Source organism: Chlamydotis macqueenii, unplaced genomic scaffold, assembly GCF_036417535.1.
Source record: "Chlamydotis macqueenii isolate bChlMac1 unplaced genomic scaffold, bChlMac1.mat HAP1_SCAFFOLD_136, whole genome shotgun sequence".
Taxonomy (NCBI): domain Eukaryota; kingdom Metazoa; phylum Chordata; class Aves; order Otidiformes; family Otididae; genus Chlamydotis; species Chlamydotis macqueenii.
Genome location: NW_028239027.1, coordinates 1 through 18226, shown reverse-complemented (window position 1 = coordinate 18226; position 18226 = coordinate 1). Strand labels below are relative to the sequence as shown.

General features: G+C 63.1%; 2 protein-coding genes across 2 annotated transcripts; both read right to left on the bottom strand.

Moving 5' to 3' along the window:
• Positions 1 to 1594: 1594 nt before the first annotated feature.
• Positions 1595 to 9345, bottom strand: LOC104483479 (kallikrein-5-like). The gene is made up of 8 exons (XM_086771644.1): positions 8981 to 9345; positions 8798 to 8854; positions 8416 to 8567; positions 8177 to 8296; positions 5115 to 5277; positions 3824 to 4071; positions 3228 to 3364; positions 1595 to 1747 (listed from the first exon to the last, which is right to left on the bottom strand). Exons 1-8 carry the CDS (start codon positions 9343 to 9345, stop codon positions 1595 to 1597), a joined length of 1395 nt encoding a protein of 464 aa, XP_086627770.1.
• A 5756-nt stretch (positions 9346 to 15101) lies between these two features.
• Positions 15102 to 17951, bottom strand: LOC147596153 (kallikrein-7-like; the record flags this gene model as incomplete). The annotated part of the gene is given in 6 exon segments (XM_086771643.1): positions 15102 to 15440; positions 15697 to 15833; positions 16154 to 16210; positions 16213 to 16405; positions 16787 to 16934; positions 17809 to 17951. Coding segments are annotated over 6 exon segments (831 nt in total), but the record flags the coding sequence as incomplete, so codon positions are not given.
• Positions 17952 to 18226: the final 275 nt, after the last annotated feature.

The window sequence follows — 18226 nt, the reverse complement described above, 5'->3', positions numbered from 1 at the left end:
AGTTCCCACTGCCCTCCAATCCAGTTCCCCCCATCTCCCACTGACCCCAGTCCCCAGTGACCCCCAGTGCCCCCAGTTCCCACTGCCCCCCAATCCAGTTCCCCCCATCTCCCACTGACCCCAGTCCCCAGCACTCCCAGTGCCCCCAGTTCCCACTGCCCCCCAATCCAGTTCCCCCATCTCCCACTGACCCCCACTCCCCAGCACTCCCAGTGCTCCCAGTTCCCACTGCCCCCCAATCCAGTTCCCCCCATCTCCCACTGACCCCCCTCCCCAGTGACCCCCAGTGCCCCCAGTTCCCACTGCCCTCCAATCCAGTTCCCCCCATCTCCCACTGACCCCAGTCCCCAGCACTCCCAGTGCCCCCAGTTCCCACTGCCCCCCAATCCAGTTCCCCCATCTCCCACTGACCCCCAGTCCCCAGCACTCCCAGTGCTCCCAGTTCCCACTGCCCCCCAATCCAGTTCCCCCATCTCCCACTGACCCCCAGTCCCCAGCACTCCCAGTGCTCCCAGTTCCCATTGCCCCCAATCCAGTTCCCCCATCTCCCACTGACCCCCAGTCCCCAGCACTCCCAGTGCTCCCAGTTCCCACTGCCCCCTAATCCAGTTCCCCCCATCTCCCACTGACCCCCACTCCCCAGTGACCCCCAGTGCCCCCAGTTCCCACTGCCCCCCAATTCCCAGTGAGCCCCAGTGCCCCCAGTTCCCACTGCCCCCAATCCAGTTCCCCATCTCTCACTGACCCCCACTCCCCAGTGCTCCCAGTGCCTCCGGTTCCCACTGCCCTCCAAATCCCCCCAAATCCAGTTATGCCCCCCAATTCCCAGTGACCCCCAGTGCTCCCAGTTCCCACTGCCGCCCAATCCAGTTACGCCCCCCCCAATTCCCAGTGACCCCCAGTGCTCCCAGTTTCCACTGCCGCCCAATCCAGTTCCCCCATCTCCTACTGCCCCCCATCCCCAGCGCTCCCAGTGCCCCCAGTTCCCACTGCTCCCCCAATCCAGTTCCCTCATCTCCCAGTGACCCCCAGTGCTCCCAGTTCCCACTGCCCCCAATCCAGTTATGCCCCCCAATTCCCAGTGACCCCCCAGTTCCCACTGCCCCCCAATCCAGTTACGCCCCCCAATTCCCAGTGACCCCCAGTGCTCCCAGTTTCCACTGCGCCCAATCCAATTACGCCCCCCAATTCCCAGTGCCCCCCAGTGCTCCCAGTTCCCACCGCCCCCCAATCCAGTTACGCCCCCCAATTCCCAGTGCCCCCCAGTTTCCCCCTGAGCGAGCGGGACGGGTCCCAGTGGACGGGGGTGGGGGTGTCCCCATCCCTCCCTGCCCCAAACTGGGGTGCCCCCCCCCGCCCCCAACCCCTCCGTGACTCCGTCTCCCCAGTTTCCCCAGTTTCGCTCTTTTCCTTTATTTTTCCACCCAAAATCTCACCGCGCCCCAGGTGCATCCTGGGAATTTCTTTTCTCCTGCCCACCCCCACCCCACCCCACCCCACCCCACGCGGGGGTGAGGTCCCTGGTGGGACGGCCCGGTGGTGGTGGGGGGGCGGGGGGGGGACACACGGGTGGAGGCGGTGGGAGCTGGAGGCCTCACCGCCTCCCGATGCTCCTCCTGATCCACGGCGCGGCGCGGCAGACGTTGGAGTAGACGCCGGGTTGTCCCCGGCGCCCGCAGACGGCCATGCCCCAGGAGACCACGCCCTGCAGCACCCCGTTGCACACCAGCGGGCCTCCCGAGTCGCCCTGGGTGGGGGGGGGGGGTGGGAAGAGGGGGGGAGAGAAGGACACGTGGTGGGGCTCGCTCGCGTGGGTCCGTCAACGTGCCGTGACCCAGCCCCCGGGGTCAAGGAGAAGGTTCTTGGTGGGACGTGGAGCCAACCACGTGCCTTGGCCCTTCCAGGGTTTTATGAGTTGGGTTGGAGATCACGGCGGAGGAACCCAAACCTTGGATGGATCCATCCGTGTGCCGTGACCCATCCCCACCCCCATGGCTCAAGAAGATCATTGGTGGGAACCCAAACCTTGGATGGATCCATCCATGTGCCGTGACCCATCCCCACCCCCATGGCTCAAGAAGATCATTGGTGGGAACCCAAACCTTGGATGGACCCAACCACATACCACGGCCCTTCCATGCTTTTATGAGTTGGGTTGGAGATCACGGTGGAGGAACTCAACCCCTGGATGGATCCATCCGTGTTCCATGTTCCCACCCCCATGGCTCAAGCAGAAGGTCGTTGGTGGGAACCCAAGCCTTGGATGGACCCAACTGCATGCCTTGGCCCATCCATGGTTTTATGAGTTGGGTTGGAGATCACAGTGGAGGAACCCAAACCTTGGATGGACCCAACCACATGCCACGGCCCTTCCATGCTTTTATGAGTTGGGTTGGAGATCATGACGGAGGAACCCAAACCTTGGATGGACCCAACCACGTGCCATGGCCCTTCCATGGTTTCATGGCTTGAGTTGGAGATAATGGTGGAGGACATCAACCCTTGGATGGACCCACCCTTGTGCCATGACCCATCCCCTGCTCCGTGGCTCAAGCAGAAAGTTCTTGGTGGGAATCCAAACCTCGCATCCACCCATCCACGCGCCATCACCCTTCCGTGGTTTCGTGGCTTGGGTTGGAGACAACGGTGGAGGAACCCAAACCTTGCATGGACCTGTCCACGTGCCAGGGCCCCTCCCCAGCTCCGTGGCCCCAGTACGAGGTGGCTGTGGGGAACCTGGACCTTGGATGAACTCACTGATGTGTTGTGGCCCATCCCAGGTTCGATCGGTTGGAGATAACGGGGGAAGTCAAACCTCGAACGGAGCGGTCCACGCGCCAGAGCCCATCCCCAGCTCCGCGGCGGAAGCGTGAGGTGGTTGTGGTGAACCCAGGCCTCTCCTGAACCTCCCGCCTGCCGTGGCCGTTGCCCGGCTTTATGGCTTGGGTTGGAGATAAGGGTGGAGGAACCCAAGCTTCGCACGGGCCTGTCCGCGTGCCAGGGCCCACCCCCAGCTCCGCGGCTGAAGCATGACGTGGTTGTGGGAACTCAAACCTTGCCTGGACCCATCCGGGTGCCGTGGGCACCCCTTGGTTTTACGGCTCGGGTTCAAGGAACCCAAGACTTGCATGGGCCCCATCTCGCCTTCTGTGTCACCTCAAAGCCACCCCAGGCCCCTCTCTTCTCCCGGGGGGGTTGGCTGGAGGGACGCCACCCCCTTCCCTTACCTGGCAGGAATCGATGCCCCCCTGGGGGACGCCGGCGCAGAACATGTTGGGGGTGATGGCGTTGCCGTACGCCCGGGCGCACTTCTCCGGCCCGAAGGACTGGATGGCGGCGCACTGCAAGTTTTTGGGGAGCTTTGCTGCGGAACGAGGTGGGGAAGGAGAGAGAGAGGGGATGAGAAGGGGCGGCTCCCCTAAAGCTGAGGCCCGAGAAGACCTCGTGACGCTTTTGGTAGGGTTCTCTGGGAGGTGGGCAACGGAGGTGCCTCCGTCAGAGATGGTCAACGCAAAGGAAACCCAACCTTGAAGGGAAAACCCAACTTCGATGGGAAAACCCAACTTCAACCAGAAAACCCAACCCCGTAGGGAAGACCCAACTTTGAAGGGAAAACCCAACTTCGATGGGAAAACCCAACTGGAAGACGTTCTCCATGGGGAGCTGCTCGCCTGGCAGTGTTAAGGTGACATCATGGACGCCCTTATCCCATTTTTTTTCCAGCAGAGAAGGCCACCTGGTCTCCTTGGCGAGCCCTCTCCCCCACCCAACTGCCTTCCCCCATCCCACCTCTTCCATCGAGGTCTCCATCACCAGCCAGTACCTCCAGGGGACTTGGTCGTGCCCCAGCCGGAGACGCTGCACCTCATCCCGTCCATGGGACACCTCGTGGCTAGTCTGATCTTCTTGATCCTGCTGCTGAACTGGACGGGCTTGTTCAGCCTCAGGAGCATGAAGTCGTTGTCGTTCTTGCGGGGGTTGTAGGCCGGGTGGACCTGGATCTTTGAAATCGTCCTCACTTCCCCCGTCCCGTCCTGTAACGTGTCCGTCCCGATTAACACCCTGAGGTCCCTGCCAGGGGGAGAAGGTCAAGAAATCAGTGCCGGTCCTTCCAGAGACACATAAACCCTTGGCTTCAAGGGCCGTCCATCAAGGAGATGACCAAGACCTGGCCGTTGACGCTTCTCCAGAGGGCAGGATTAAGGTGGGGCCACCTTATCCCATTTCCCTGGGGGAGGAGGCCAGGAAAACGCGCTGATGCCTTCAGGGTTCACCAGCCGGCTCTTCTCCAAGAGCTCGTTGACGGCTCAGGTACCCTGGGGGCATCTCTCCCCCGTCTTCACGGGAAACCACTGCGTGTCTTGACTTCAACTCCTGGACTTGGTCCTCCTGGCTCCAGGATCCCCACCCACAACATCTCAGCAACGTTGCCCTGAGCCCAGCTTCTTGCCAACCTTTCTTCTGCTTTTTTTTTTTTTTTCCACATTTTTTTTTATGGTGTTATTTCCCCTCCAAAAGGTCCAACTTCCCCTCGCAGGACCTTCTGGAGGAGCTGGAGAAATTTGGCTGTGGGTGGGATCTGCTCCATGTGGTGTCACCACCTGGAAAAAGGGGGTGAGTGGACCTCAAAGTGGGGGGGGGGGGGGGGAGTTGGACACATGAGCTCCTCCAGTCCCCGTGTGGAGCATGGCTGTGTCTTCATTGCCCTCTAGAGGTCCCAACATCTGGAGATGCCCGTGCCAGGAACATCAACATCTGGAGCTACCCGTTGTGGGACACCAGACTCCGGAGGTAACATCTGGAGTACCAGCATCTGGAGATACCAACCTCTGGACACCCCTGGAGGTACCCGCCTCTGGAGCTACCGACCCCTGAAGATACCAGACTCAACTTCTGGACACCGGCATCTGAAGGGGTTCACATCTGGAGGCCACAAACCAGAGGTGCCAACATCTGGGGCATCTCCCTCTCTGGATACCCCACTTCGGAGGCGCCGTTTTGTGGAAGGGCCAACATCTGGGCACTGACGCCTGCAGGACCTCACCCTCGGTCGTTGAGGGTCCCGGGAGAGGAGACGTTGGCTCGTGGGGCACACGGTGACGGACCCAGCTTACCTGATTGGCTGCCTGCAGTGGGCGGCTGTCAGGACCCACTGGGCGTCTACCAAACTTCCCCCGCACAGGATTTGACCCCTCTTGATGAGGGCGACTTGGAAGGGGCGCTGGTTGATGGAGCAGGGCCTCCCGCCGATGATCCGGGACTCGTCCTCCTCCGGCACTGTAACACAGAGGGCCGAAGGGCGGAGTCAGCGGGCGGCGGCGGGGCCACGCCGGCCGCCGCGCCTTCCAGCGGAACCCACCGCTTCGGGTGGAGGAGGGGGAAAAAAAAAACACGTCGCAAAAAGGAGTCTCCAAAAAGGTGAAACGACAGCGAGAAGGGAAAGGCCTCCGTTCCGCAGCCTGGAACTCCCTCCGAATCATCTTCAGAACCTAAAAATCGTACTTTTTCAAAATCTACTGAGGCACCTATTGGCCTACTGAGGTCCCGCGGGACTTCTTTTTGGACCAAAAAAACCCTCGTAGCCGTGATTTGCACCGGTCCTTGAAGGTCCGCTTCCTCCTGGTGCCCTCGGACGGAGCCCGCGACTCTGGGACCTGAGCGCCCATCCCAGGGCAGAGGATTGGGGTGGAAGCTCCCACCAGGAGATCCCCCCTCCGGGACCGGTCTTTCACGCCGGGCCGTGCCGATGAGCTGTCCTGAAAATCACCGCGCATCAGGAAGTCACCAGGGGCCGTTTATCTCCACCGGTTTCGCCATCTGCCTCAGGGAGGGGCATCCGTTCCACGTCTAGAATTCCTCCCAACCCAGGCCGGACTCCAAGAGGGAGGTGACGCACCTCTAAAAGAGCTGATTTTTTTTTTTTTTTTTTGGTCCCCGCTTGGTGAGAGAGCCTGTAGGACCAGCTCCAAAGCCTCCTACCTCCTGAGCGGCGCGTGTGCTCCTGGTTAGAGTAGGAGATGGTTGCATCAACACAAGCAGGAGAAGCCCTGACGCGGGGAGAAGCGATAAGAGGAGTTCACTCAGGAACGTAAATCCTTACGGCGTTCCGGAGCCAGGCGTCTTGGTTCCATCAAGTTGCTTGAGAAGAAAAAGCGAGGGCCATCAGCTTGGTTTGGGGGTCTTTGGTCATATCCTCGATAAAGGGTGTCCCCACTTGAAGCTCCCGCTTTTGACACGGCGCTCCCGGTCTTCCAGGTCTCTGGAGGCATCTCCCTCGGCTTCAGGTGGGTGGTCCGCCAGAGCTGCCCAAAGACAACGGTCCGTGGAGGGAGGGACCATTCTGAGAGGCAATCCCACCCCCATCCAACATCAGGCGTCTCCAAGATGAGGCCCCCCCCACTCCCCTTGTCAGGTTATTTACAACGAATGAGATTTGCAGGGTGGCCATCTTGAGGCCGTGACCATCATCTTCGGGCCGTGACCATGGAGAGCGTCCTCAAAATGGAGTCCAAAGCCTTGCGATGTGCTCCTGGTGTCCCTCCTCCGGGTCTCCACCTACAGCTCTACACAGGCAAAGCCTTTGGGGAACCTCAGGTGACACCTTGGGCAAGGCCGCTGGAGAAGATGCCCAAGAGTTGTGGCCAAGTGGGAGGAGACGACATTTACAAAAAAAAAAAGCATAATCAGCATTAAAAAAGTTGTGTTTTCAAGACAGAGGCCTCCCTCCCACCACAAAAACATGCGGCAGGACTTTCAAATGGGAGACACCAAGTCCTTCTTGTTCTCTGAGATGTCCTCACAGGTGTGGGGGTTGAGTCCTCCACCGTGGTCCGGGGCATCCCCGATGTTTTCGCCTATTTTGGGGGAGAAATCGCGACTCCAAGCGTCGACCGCCTTGGCGAAGACCTGCGTTGATCCCAGCGTGTGCGAGGTGGCTCCGGTCCACGACATCTGCAACTGCCTTCCACCAAAGGTTGGGACATTGGAATTCACCAGCGGGACTGGTTTGCGCCGGTGGGGATTACAGCTTGCCATGGGTGGCAATGGGAGACGCCCAAGTTTCAAGTCACCTGGAATTCGCCACTATCCGGTCCTGGCAGCCCTGCCAAAGCCAAAGGGTGGGAACCGTCCTCCCGCAGATGCTCATCGAGGAAGCATCCTCGGTCATCCCGAGGGCCGTCCTTGAGCCTTTAGAGACTGACCAGCGGGTTTAGATTCCGCCGAGCTCCTTGAAGGCATCTCGGCAGCTTCCCCGAGCTCCCACGGTGGCGAGGCATCCACCAGTGAAGGCCGATCAGCGGAGATGTAAGCAACACAAAATGGCGGATCTTGCCCCGTGGTAGAGTCCATCCTCTGGATTTCCAGAAGCTGCTGGCAACCAGAAAGCTCCAGCCAAGGTGATGGTGCCTCCATCCCGAAATGCTCCACTTGTCTCCCCAAAAAACCCTTCCGGGAAGATCGCGGGGTAAATTATCCAGCCGCGGTGCCTGGACAGGACCTTGTTCCTCCTCCGCGGGACCTGGGAGGGGGGGCGGTGTTCGGGTTCGGCTCTGGGGACACAGATTTGGGTGAAGAGGCACCAAGATCAGGTCAGAGCCCAGGTCTTGGCATCCAGCAGCCAGAAATCACGGGGTTCCTCTTCCCAGCCTGACCGAGACGCGTCCATTCGGATCCTCCTTCGGCAGAGCCTCGCTTTGGAGGCCAAGAGAGAGGAAAGGCGATGTTTCCGTCGGGATTCCGCCTCCTTTCTCTCCCTCTTTTTGTCTCCTTTTTTTTTTTGCAGTTGGGACAGAAATCCCGGTACGAACTTCCAGAGGAAGGAAAGAAATTGTCCCGGAGATCCCAGCGTCTCGGACGGGATGCGGGAATCTCCCTCTGCGTCTCTTTTGGGGCCATTTCTCCACGGCGAGGAGGTTGCTTTATCTCAGCTCGTCGCCAAAACAGGTTTCGAAACGGCGGGGCCTTGCCCAAACCTTCCCGTCGGCAAGGTTCCCACGAGCCAAGAGAAGGCATCTCCTCGTCCCATCCCGTCCCGTCGCGTCCCATCCCATCCCGTCCCATCCCGTCGCGTCCCATCCCATCCCGTCCCATCGCGTCCCGTCCCATTCCCCTACAAGGTGCCCGCGAACACCCGTGCCGTCCCCGTCCCCCTTCCTTGGCCACCGCCTTGACTTACGCTCATCGCCTTCGTTGCCCTTCACCTGAGCTCGCGCCGACGGCGGGGCGGTCAGAAGTCCGGCCGCGAGGATGAAGACGGGGATGAAGCCGAAGGCCCCGTGCCCATCGCAAGCCATTCCTGGGGCAGAGAAACCAAACCGGATCAGCCCCTGGGCCACAGGAGAGCGGCCGGCGCCACGTGGAGAAGGTCCTCGGTGGTGTCCTCCTGCCTCCCGCGTGGGATGGAGGCGACGTGACCGAGACGCTGGTGGTGTTTCGGTGCACCGCCACCCTTAAGGGCCTTGGGGTGGTCTCGCTCCTTCTTCTCTCCCGTTTCGGTTGAGTTCGGCTCCCCGGTGGCACCAAACCCGCCTGGCACGAGCTCAGGAAGGACCACCTCCCGCCCCGATCTCCGTGAAACCGGGAAAGCCGGGCGAAACCGGTGTTCCCACCAAACCCATCCGAAACAGAGCCACCACGCGGGCCGAGCGCGCGGGGACTGACGGATCCGACCCGCCGGAAACGTCCAGCGAGAGACGGGGAACCCCCCACCCCCGGGGCGCCCGGTTCCCACGCCACCCCCCGCAGCGTCCGTCCCTCGGAGGGGCGCCCGCGGTCCTGGCCGCGGGGACGGACTCACCTGCCGGAGGAGAAGGACGGGGCCGGCTCGGCGCGTCGGGAAGCCGAGAGCCGGCGGCTGGGGCATATTTATACTCGGGGTGAAAAGTAGGCCGTGTCTCCGCCGGGGTGAGTCAAGAGCGGTTGGGCGACGGGTCCGCGCGCGGCAGCGGGGCGAGCGTGACCCGTGGGTGTCTCCCCGGACCCGGGGGTGATTACCGCTTTGATGTCCCAAAGGAAACGCCGCCGGGCTCTTCGGCAAAGGGGAAACGCCCGCTCCTCCCGGTCGCCCGCAGCCGCCCCGGACACCGGGGTGAGGAGTCCCGAAAACAGCCCGCCCGGGCGGGCCGGCTGGCTCGTCCCTCCCGTGTCCCGGCCGGGGGGGCCGGAGGGGGGGGGGTTCCTCTTCCCCCCGCCCCGGGCAGGACGGGGGTGTCGACCCGGCCCCTGGGCGTTGCGCGATGTCGCGGTGCGGCCTCCTGCCCGCCCGGCCGGCTGGAAGGCCGCCCGTCTGTCCGGCCGCCCGTCTGTCCGGCCGGCTGTAAGTCCACCGGCCGCTTGCTTGCCCATCCGTCCATCCGTCCGTCCGTCTGTCTGTCTGCTGATCCAGCTCTCTACCCATCCGTCCGTCTGTCTGTCCACTTCTCCACCTGCCTGTAAGTCTGGCCGGCCGCCTGTCCACCCGTCTGACCATCTGCCTGTCCACCCGTCTGACCATCCGCCTGTCTGTCCCGCAGCCTCTCTGTCCATCTCTCTATCTCTTTGTCCATCTGCGGGCGGCCAGTCCATCGCCTCACGCCTCTGTCCCTCAGCCCACCTCTGTCCGTCTGTCTGTCCATCCGGAGAGCCGTCTCTCTGTCTGACTGTCTTTCCAGAGAGCTGGATAGTTGTCTGTCCGTCCGTCCTCCTCTCTATCCGTCCGTCCATCCATTTATTGATCCATTCCTTCATCCATCCACCCCTCCAACTATCTGTCCATCCATCTGTCCATCTGTCCATCCATGTCTCCATCTAGCTGTCCATCCATCTGTCCATCCCTCCACCTATCTCTCCATCCATCTGTGCATCTGTCCATCCATGTCTCCATCTAGCTGTCCATCCATCTGTCCATCCCTCCACCAGTCTCTCCATCCAGCTGTCCATCTGTCCATCCATGCCTCCAACTTGTTGTCCATCTAGCTGTCCATCCATCTGTCCATCCCTCCACCTATCTCTCCATCCATCTGTGCATCTGTCCATCCATGTCTCCATCTAGCTGTCCATCCATCTGTCCATCCCTCCACCAATCTCTCCATCCAGCTGTCCATCTGTCCATCCACGCCTCCAACTTGTTGTCCATCTAGCTGTCCATCCATCCCTCCAACTCGTTGTCCACCTAACTCTCCATCCATCTGTCCATCCATGTCTCCATCTAGCTGTCCATCCATCTGTCCATCCATGTCTCCATCTAGCTGTCCATCCATCTGTCCATCCCTCCACCAATCTCTCCATCCAGCTGTCCATCTGTCCATCCACGCCTCCAACTTGTTGTCCATCTAGCTGTCCATCCATCCCTCCAACTCGTTGTCCACCTAACTCTCCATCCATCTGTCCATCCATGTCTCCATCTAGCTGTCCATCTGTCTGTCCATCTCTCCATCCATCTGTCCATCCATGCCTCCAACTCCTTGTCCATCTATCTCTCCATCAGTCTGTCCGCCCCTCCGTCTCTCCACCTAGCTGTCCACCCACCTCCTTCTCCATCCACTCGTCCTTCTGCCCTCCACACGCGTGCGAGCGCACCGGAAGCCGGGTAGACGTCACGTTCCCCACACGCGTGTGCGCACACCCCCCCGGGCATGTGCGCAAACGTGCAAGCACAAGCGTCGGCGGGTGCAAAGGGAGCACGTGTGCGCGCTCCCGGCCCAGGGTGCCGCCTCCAAAGAGGGACCCCCGTGGCTCCAGGGTGGGGGGGACGTGGCCCCTGGAGAACATCGCCAGACCGGAGGTCCCCGGGGACCTACGTGCCGCCTTCCTTCGGCGCCCGGCACCGGTTGCGCGTCGCCGATGAGTAACGTGGCGGATGTGGGTGAGCGATGGGCGAGGCCAGGTCCCGCTGCCAACCCAGCCTGAGCCCCGTGAGTGGCTTCTGGTGAGTCAAGGGGACAGCGGGGACGGGGGTGCCACTTGTCCCGCGGCCGGACACTGTCCCCAACCCCGGACGTGCGTCACCTCCCCTTCCTTGCTCCCCCAGCACCAATGGCACGAGGGTCTGGAGGGTCTCCAAGGGAGGGGAGGTGACCACCCCGCGCATGGGGTGGGTGGCCCAGGTACATCTTCACCAACGGTTCTCCTCCCCTGGGAGAGCCGTGTTGGAGCTCCAGGACGTCCTGCAGCGAGGTCTCAAAAGGATTTTAGGCGCTGATGGGTCCTCTAAAGCCACCCCAGCCTGGCCGTCCTCCACGCTGGTGGGACCAGAGCTGCAACAGGGGTGCAGGAGCTCCAGGGGTGGAGCGAAGGGACCTCTCTGCCTCTTCGACGGCCCGCTCGGCAGGGCCGGGAGAGGAGATGAAGCTGGGAGCAGCTGAAAGCAATTAACAGCCTGACGAGCAATTAAGGGCGGAGAAGCCCAGGAGCTGAGTCCTGACGAAAGGAACGGCCGGGTTGGGGTGAATCACGGTTTGGAGATGCTGATCTCGCTCTCTGCTGGTGGCAAGAGGAAGCCTGGGGTTGGCTTTGGTCCTAAATCTGGAGGTGAAGCTGGAGATCCCGGAAAGGCAACTGTCCCAGCAGATCCGTGAAGATCTGGTCTGTGGAGATCCTCAAGGAAGAGGTGTGGCTGTGGGAAGCCCGTCTGTGGAGGCCCGGCCCGTGAAGGTCTCGCCTACCAGGATGCCATGGCCTGGAGATCCCATCCCGTGGAGGTCTGGTCCATGGAGACCTAATCCACCAGTCTCCTCCTCGTGGTGACCTTGATCTGGGTCCGCAAAGATCCCATCCACCAGGATCCTTTCCGCTGGGATCCCATCCCGTGGAGGTCTGGTCCCCTAAGATCCCGTCCATGTCCATGGAAATCCCATCCGCGGAGGCTTGGTCCGCAGGGATCTCAGCTGCAGGGATCCCGTCCGTGGAGATCCTGCCAGTGGATCTCTCATCCATGGGGATCCCTCCTACGGAGCAGCTGGGCAGCGGTGATCCTGGTGGAGAGAGGTGGTGGGCAGAGATCTCATCCACCGGGATCCTCTCCGTGGAGGTGCCGCCCGCGAAGGGACAGGACAGGGCGATCCTGGGCCGTGGAGGTCAATTCCGCGAGGCTCCAGACCACGGGGATCCCAGCCGTGAGGATCCCGTCCACGGGGATGTCCTCTGTGGACATCCTCGGCCGTGAAGGTCCGCAGAGGTCCCATCCCTGAGGATTCCCGATCCCCGGGGGGACGTGAGGGGACCGGGGGACGCGGCGAGGTGACGCGGGGGCTGCCGAGGGGAGCAGAGCTCCTGGGTGGGGCTGGGGGACGGGTGAGGGGAGAGGAGAGCTCGTGGGGGTGACGTGAGGCACCCAAGGGGATGTGAGGGGACACGGGGGCACGTGAGGGGACACTGGGGCACGTGAGGGGACACTGGGCACGTGAGGGGCAGGGGGGCACGTGTGGGGACACGGGGGCTCATGAGGGGACACTGGGCAAGTGAGGGGACAGGGGGGCACGTGGGGGGGGTCACAAGGGGACAGGGGGGCCCAAGAGGGGGACACAGGCACAGGAGGGGACGTGGTGGGACGTAGGGGGACACGGGGGCTCATGAGGGGACATGGGAGGGATGGGGGGGGACCCAGGAGCCCACGAGAGGTCCTGGGTGGGGGGGGGGGGGACATGAGGGGACAAGCGGGGACATGGAGGGACCCACGGGGGAGCCCACGAGGGGCCCCTGACCCCCGTGGAGATCCGGGGCCCCTCATGGCGGGGCCGATGACACCAGCTTAGCGCCAGGGGCTGGGGCTGAGACAAACCAGTTCTCCCAGTTCCTCAGCTCCCATCTCAGTGGCGTGATTAGTGCTAATTACCTAATTACCCTGCGGGCCCGGGCAGAGCCAGCCCGGGCCTGCCACCCACTGCCAGGGCCACCCAGGACCTCCCGGCCCCCCACAGCGGCAGGGAGGGGACATGCCACCCCCCCACCCCCCCCCCGCCCGTCCCGGTCCTCTGTCCCCTCCCAGATGTCCTCACAGCCCTGGGTGGCCCTGGGTGACACGAGCAGTGGCGGCGCCCCGGGGGACACGGTAGGTGGCCCTGGTTGACACGGGGTGGCAGCGCCGTGGGTGGCAGCGCCCTGGGTGACATCAGGGGGTGGCTCAGGGGACACGAGTGTGACACAGGAGTGGTGGCGTTGGGTGTCAGCGGTGCCGGTTTCTCGGATGCGGTGGCCACACTCCAGCTGTTCCTGGCACGGGTCAATGTCACCTCCATGGACACGGGGACTCACCAGACCCCATGGACCTGGCTGTGGCACCTACACCTCCAGGAACATCTTGACCTGGCGCCAAGGGCTGCAGTGACCAGACCTCCACGGCCCTGTGTAGGCGCCAACAATGTGATGACCAACCCTCCATGGGCACAGGGGGTAGACCTCATCAGACATGTTGGTAGATCCCAGTGGACATGTTGACCAAATCTCCGTGGACACGTTGACCAGGCTGCCATGGACGTATTGATCAGACTTGCATGAAGATGTTGACCAGGCCTCCATGGACACATTGACCAGATCTCCATGGACATGTTGACCAGATCTCCATGGACACATTGACCAGACCTCCTTGGACACGTTGACCAGACCTCCTTGGACACGTTGACCAGATCTCCATGGACACGTTGATGAGATCCCAACAGGCACCTTGACCAGCCCCCCCAAGAATGATGGACGAGCTGGAGTTTCCTCTGCTGGAGCCCAGTGTGGCAGCCCACCAACAGCTCATGGTCACCAACGTGGGGCCTTCCAAGTCAAACCTCCTCCATGGGACGCTGAAAAGTGGTTGAACCTCCTGAGGGAGAGCTGGAAGTCACCGGTGGCCACCATTGTCGCCAGCAATGACGGGCCATGGCTTCTCCGCCTCCTTGGCGATTTGGACCTGGACCAAAACCTCTTGCCCCACTGCGGCGCCCAGACAAGGTCCACACCCTCCAACGCGCCGGGCCTCGGCCACGTGGGGGGGAAGAGGGAGGGTGACACCTTGCGCAAGGCGGCCGGCATGGCTCCCTGCCCCGTCGAGCCACGGGGGACGGCACGTGACACTGCGACCTTGCCGGATCTCCTCTCTGTCCCAGCCCAGCGCACGTCCTGCAGCCACGCCGCCGTGAAGCTGGGCTGGCACCGTTCTCCGTCCCACCACCCACCGCCGAGACGGGACCACGATGACCCCGTGGAGGAAAAAAAAAAAAATCCACCTCTCCTGCAAAACAGAGGCCTCGTCTCCCTGCGACCGGGTGAACGTGGCCTCCAGCGCGCCGGGGTGGACGCTCCCCGCCGGGGAAGCCAAACGGCCCTGATCTGCTGCCAAGGTCGGGAAATTTGGGCCCTTCAGCTCCCGTCGAGTCACGGAGAAATTTCTTCCCTCTGGGAACGGGAAGTCCTCCTCTGGTCACCGGCTGACCCGTGGAGATGGGGTTGGGATGGGGGCATCAGGAGGGAGGAGCTGGCTCTGGGGCATTGCAAGGGCTTGTTGGTCTTGTTGGGGGGACACCAAGCTGGATTTTGTCCCCCCCATGGTGGTGCAAAGAGCCCTGGGTGACCCCAGAGAAGCCAACAGGTCTGCCCCACGGTGGGGCAAACAGATCGGCGCCACAGTGGGGTCAACAGGTCTACGCCATGGCGGTCTACCTCACGGTGGGGCCATCAGATCTCCCCCACGGTGGTGTCACCAGGTCCACCTGCAGTGGGGTCAACAGGTCTACGCCATGGCGGTCTACCTCACGGTGGGGCCATCAGATCTGCCTCACATCGAGGCCACCAGACCTGCACCACAGTGAGGCCAACAGGTCTACCTACAGTAGGTTCAACAGGTCTTCTGCAGCGGGGACCTCGTGGTGGTCTGCCTCACGGTGGGGCCATCAGATCTGCCCCCCAGCAGGCCCACCAGCTCTACCTGTAGCAGGTCCAGCGGGTCGGCCTCATGGCCAGGGCAATGGGTCTACCCCACGGTAGAGCCAACAGGTCAAACCCCATGACAGAGCCAACAGGTCCACCCCACAAAGATGGTGAGCTGGGCCTTCTCCTACCCCTACGAGATGCGGGGCAGCTCCGGGCACCCTGACCTGAGCTCTGCTCCACCCGTCAACGACGTGGTAAAAAGCCACGTCAAAAAAAAACAACTTTATTCATCGACATCTCAACAGGGTTCTGCGGGTCAACCCCTGCCCCCACCCCGCCCAGGGCACGTGCCCCAGCGCTCGGACCGGCCGGCGCTGGGGACCTTCGTCAGGGAGGAGGAGGAGGAGGGTCCATCCCACAAGCGTTGGGGCTGGGGATGGATTGGGGGCGGGGGCTCAGTTCCTTCTCATGGTGTCCTGGAGCCACCGGGTGTATTTGCAGAGGTTGACGTAGACGCCGGGTTTCTTGGGGTCACCGCAGACGCCCGGGCCCCAGGAGACGATGCCCTGGAGCCGCCCGTCACACATGAGGGGTCCCCCGGAATCACCCTGAGGAGGCGAAGAGGCGGGGCTCTGGGACCCACGGCCCACCCTGAAGAACCCCCCCCCGCATCTGGGACGGGTTCAGGGCTGGCCCGGCGTCTCCGCCCCCAAAAATCCCCACCGAGGAGACGCTCTCCTCCCCGCCAAGCCGAGCGACGCCGTCTCGCCTCCCACCCCGCGCACCCAAATCCCCTCCGGCTGCTGCCGGCCGCACCGAGTTGTGCCCGTTCTCGGCCCCAAAAAAAACGGCCCTGGCGCCCACCTGGCAGGAGTCGGCCCGACTGCGGGACTCGCCCGCGCACACCATGTTGGCGGTGACGGAGTCGGAGTAGACGCGCCGGCACTGCTCCTCCGAGACGATGGTGACCTTGGTGCAGTGGAGGTCCTCCGGGAAAGTGACTGCGGGCGACGGAGAGCTCGAGGTCACCCGGCGGGGGACGGGCCAGGTGATCCGAACCCAGCCCGGACCCCCTGCTCCTGGACCTCATCGCCCTCCTCTTCCTCTCGGTGGCACCCTCCGAGACTTCCCGGTGTCCCGGCCGAGTCACCCCACGCCTGGGTTCCCTCAAGGGGTCGGAGCGGGGCCAACGGGACCAGGAGGTGGGGGGCGGGGGGGGGGATTGGGGGACCCCAGACACCGCGGTCTTCGGGGAGAGGACACATCTAGGGGCGATCGACGCACCCCAGACCTCCGGGTCGGCAGGCGAGCGGCTTCGTACCTTCTGGGCTGGTGGTGGACCCCCATCCCGAGATCTGGCAGGTCTCTCCGGGCACGGGCAGCGGGAAGCCAGCGGCAGGGGCTTCACCTTCTTGTTGGTGCGGACGGGCAGGAGGAACCTGACGAGCATCAGGTCGCCGTCCTTGCTGGTCTCGTTGTAGCGAGGGAACTTGAAGACCTTGGCCGAGCGCCGCCACTGCTCGGCTCCCCCCGAGTCTTTGTGGCTCCAGCCCCCAGCCGCACGTTGATGAAGCTGACGGAGCCAAAGGCAGCGGGGTCAGTGGGGTGGGAGGAGGTGGGGGGGGGAGGGTCCGTGTTGGACACAAGGGGGGCGAGGGGGAGGTGGGCGGAGTCAGCGCCGCGGTCCCGGAATAAGGGCAGAAGAAGCGAAAGCAGAAAAAAGGGCAGAGTTTAGGTGGCGGCTTCCCCAAAAAAAGGGCAGAGTTCAGGTGACACGCAGGCAGAAAAGGGGCAGAGCGAAGCCTACTGAGATGCCATCAACCTTCCCAACCTTCCCAACCTTCTTGGCCGGAAAGCAGGGACCCCCCGGGTGCCACCTGGACCAATTCTTGGTTGGCCTCGGCCCGTCGAAACCAAACCCGCCGGGGGCACCGCTCGCCCCGTGGCCTCCTACCCCGGGACGTGGCAGTGGGCGGCCGTCAGCACCCAGTTCCTGTCCACCAGCGTCCCCCCGCAGATGAACCTGTCGTCTTTGAAGAGGGCGGCCTGCCAGGGCAGGTCGCAGGAGGTCCCCTCGATCACCCACAGGACGTTCCTCGAGGCTGCGGGACAAAGGGAGGTGACGCAGGGGACGCGGGTGGTCTGGGACCCTCTCTCATGAGCGGACGTGGGGCCCCTGGGGTGGTTGGGGCCCCTGGGGTGGAGTTGGTGGTCCCACAAGTAGACGCGGTAGCCCTGGGGTGGATGACATGGATGTGGAGGGTCTCGCGGGTGGACACAGGACACCCAGAGTAGGCGTAGGGGGTCCCGCAGGTGGACACGGGGGGGTTCCCTGAGGCAGACGTGGGGCAACTAGGGCGGATGTGGGACCCCCGGGGCGGGGTGGGGGACACACAGGGGTCCCACAGGTGGAGATGCAGCACCCAACATTGACGTGGGGTCCACAGGTGGGCATGGGGCCATCCAAGGTGGACGTGGGGCCATCCAAGGTGGACGTGGGGTCCAGGGTGGGCATGGGGCATCCAAGGTGGACGTGGCGAGGGGGGGTGGTCCCACGGGTGGAAACAGGACCCCTGGGAAAGACACGAGACCCTTTGGCGAAGACGTAGGGGTCCCGCAGCTGGGTGTGGGTCCCCAAGATGGACACGAGGGTCCCACAGGTGGACACGGGTCCTACCAGGTGGACACGGGGGTCGTGTGGGAGGACGCGGGTCCTACAAGGTGGGCATGGGGGTGGGGGGGGGGTCCCACGTGCGGATAGGGGACCCCTTGGGGAAGACACCTGACCCCTCGGAGTGGACGTGGGGGGTCCCACGAAAGGATGTGGGGCATCCAGGATGGACCTGGTGGTCCCGTGGCACCCAAGGTGGGCGTGGGGGGTGCCGTGGGAGGAACGGGGCACCCAAGGTGGGCGTGGGGGTCCCACGGGTGGACACGGGGGGGTGGGGGGGGGGGTAATCCCAGCGCCCCTCCTACCTGCGGCTACCAGCGCCGGGAGCAGCAGGAGCAGGACCTTCATTCCGGAGGGCCGGGAGCTGCGGGGAGACGGCGACGGGGTGACCACGGGTGACCCACGGCGGGGTGGGGACACGGGTGTTTGGGGAGGGGGTGGCAGGACGGGAGGTAAATGGCGGGGGGGGAAGGGGGAAGGGAAAAGGGGGGAAGGGAGGATGGAAAAGGACGGGAAGAGGGGGGAAGGAGGGGAGGGAAGAGGGGGAAGGGAAAAGGGAAAAGGGGGGAAGGGAGGACGGAAAAGGACGGAAAAGGGGGGAAAAGAGGGGAGGGAGGGTGGGAAAGGGGAAGGAAAAGGGGGAAGGGAGGACGGAAAAGGACGGGAAGAGGGGGGAAGGAGGGAAGGGAAAAGGGGGAAGAGGGGATGGAAAAGGGGAATGGA

Bases quoted from the DNA above. Each gene is read 5' to 3' on its own strand.
- LOC104483479 (XM_086771644.1), bottom strand. From the start codon at position 9,345: ATGGGCAAGCAAGCGGCCGGTGGACTTACAGCCGGCCGGACAGACGGG. The intron at 8,297-8,415 runs GTCACGTCGCCT...TCTCTGCCCCAG, and splicing joins GAAACACCACCAGCGTCTCG to GAATGGCTTGCGATGGGCAC. The intron at 3,365-3,823 runs GTACTGGCTGGT...CTCGTTCCGCAG, and splicing joins CACGACCAAGTCCCCTGGAG to CAAAGCTCCCCAAAAACTTG.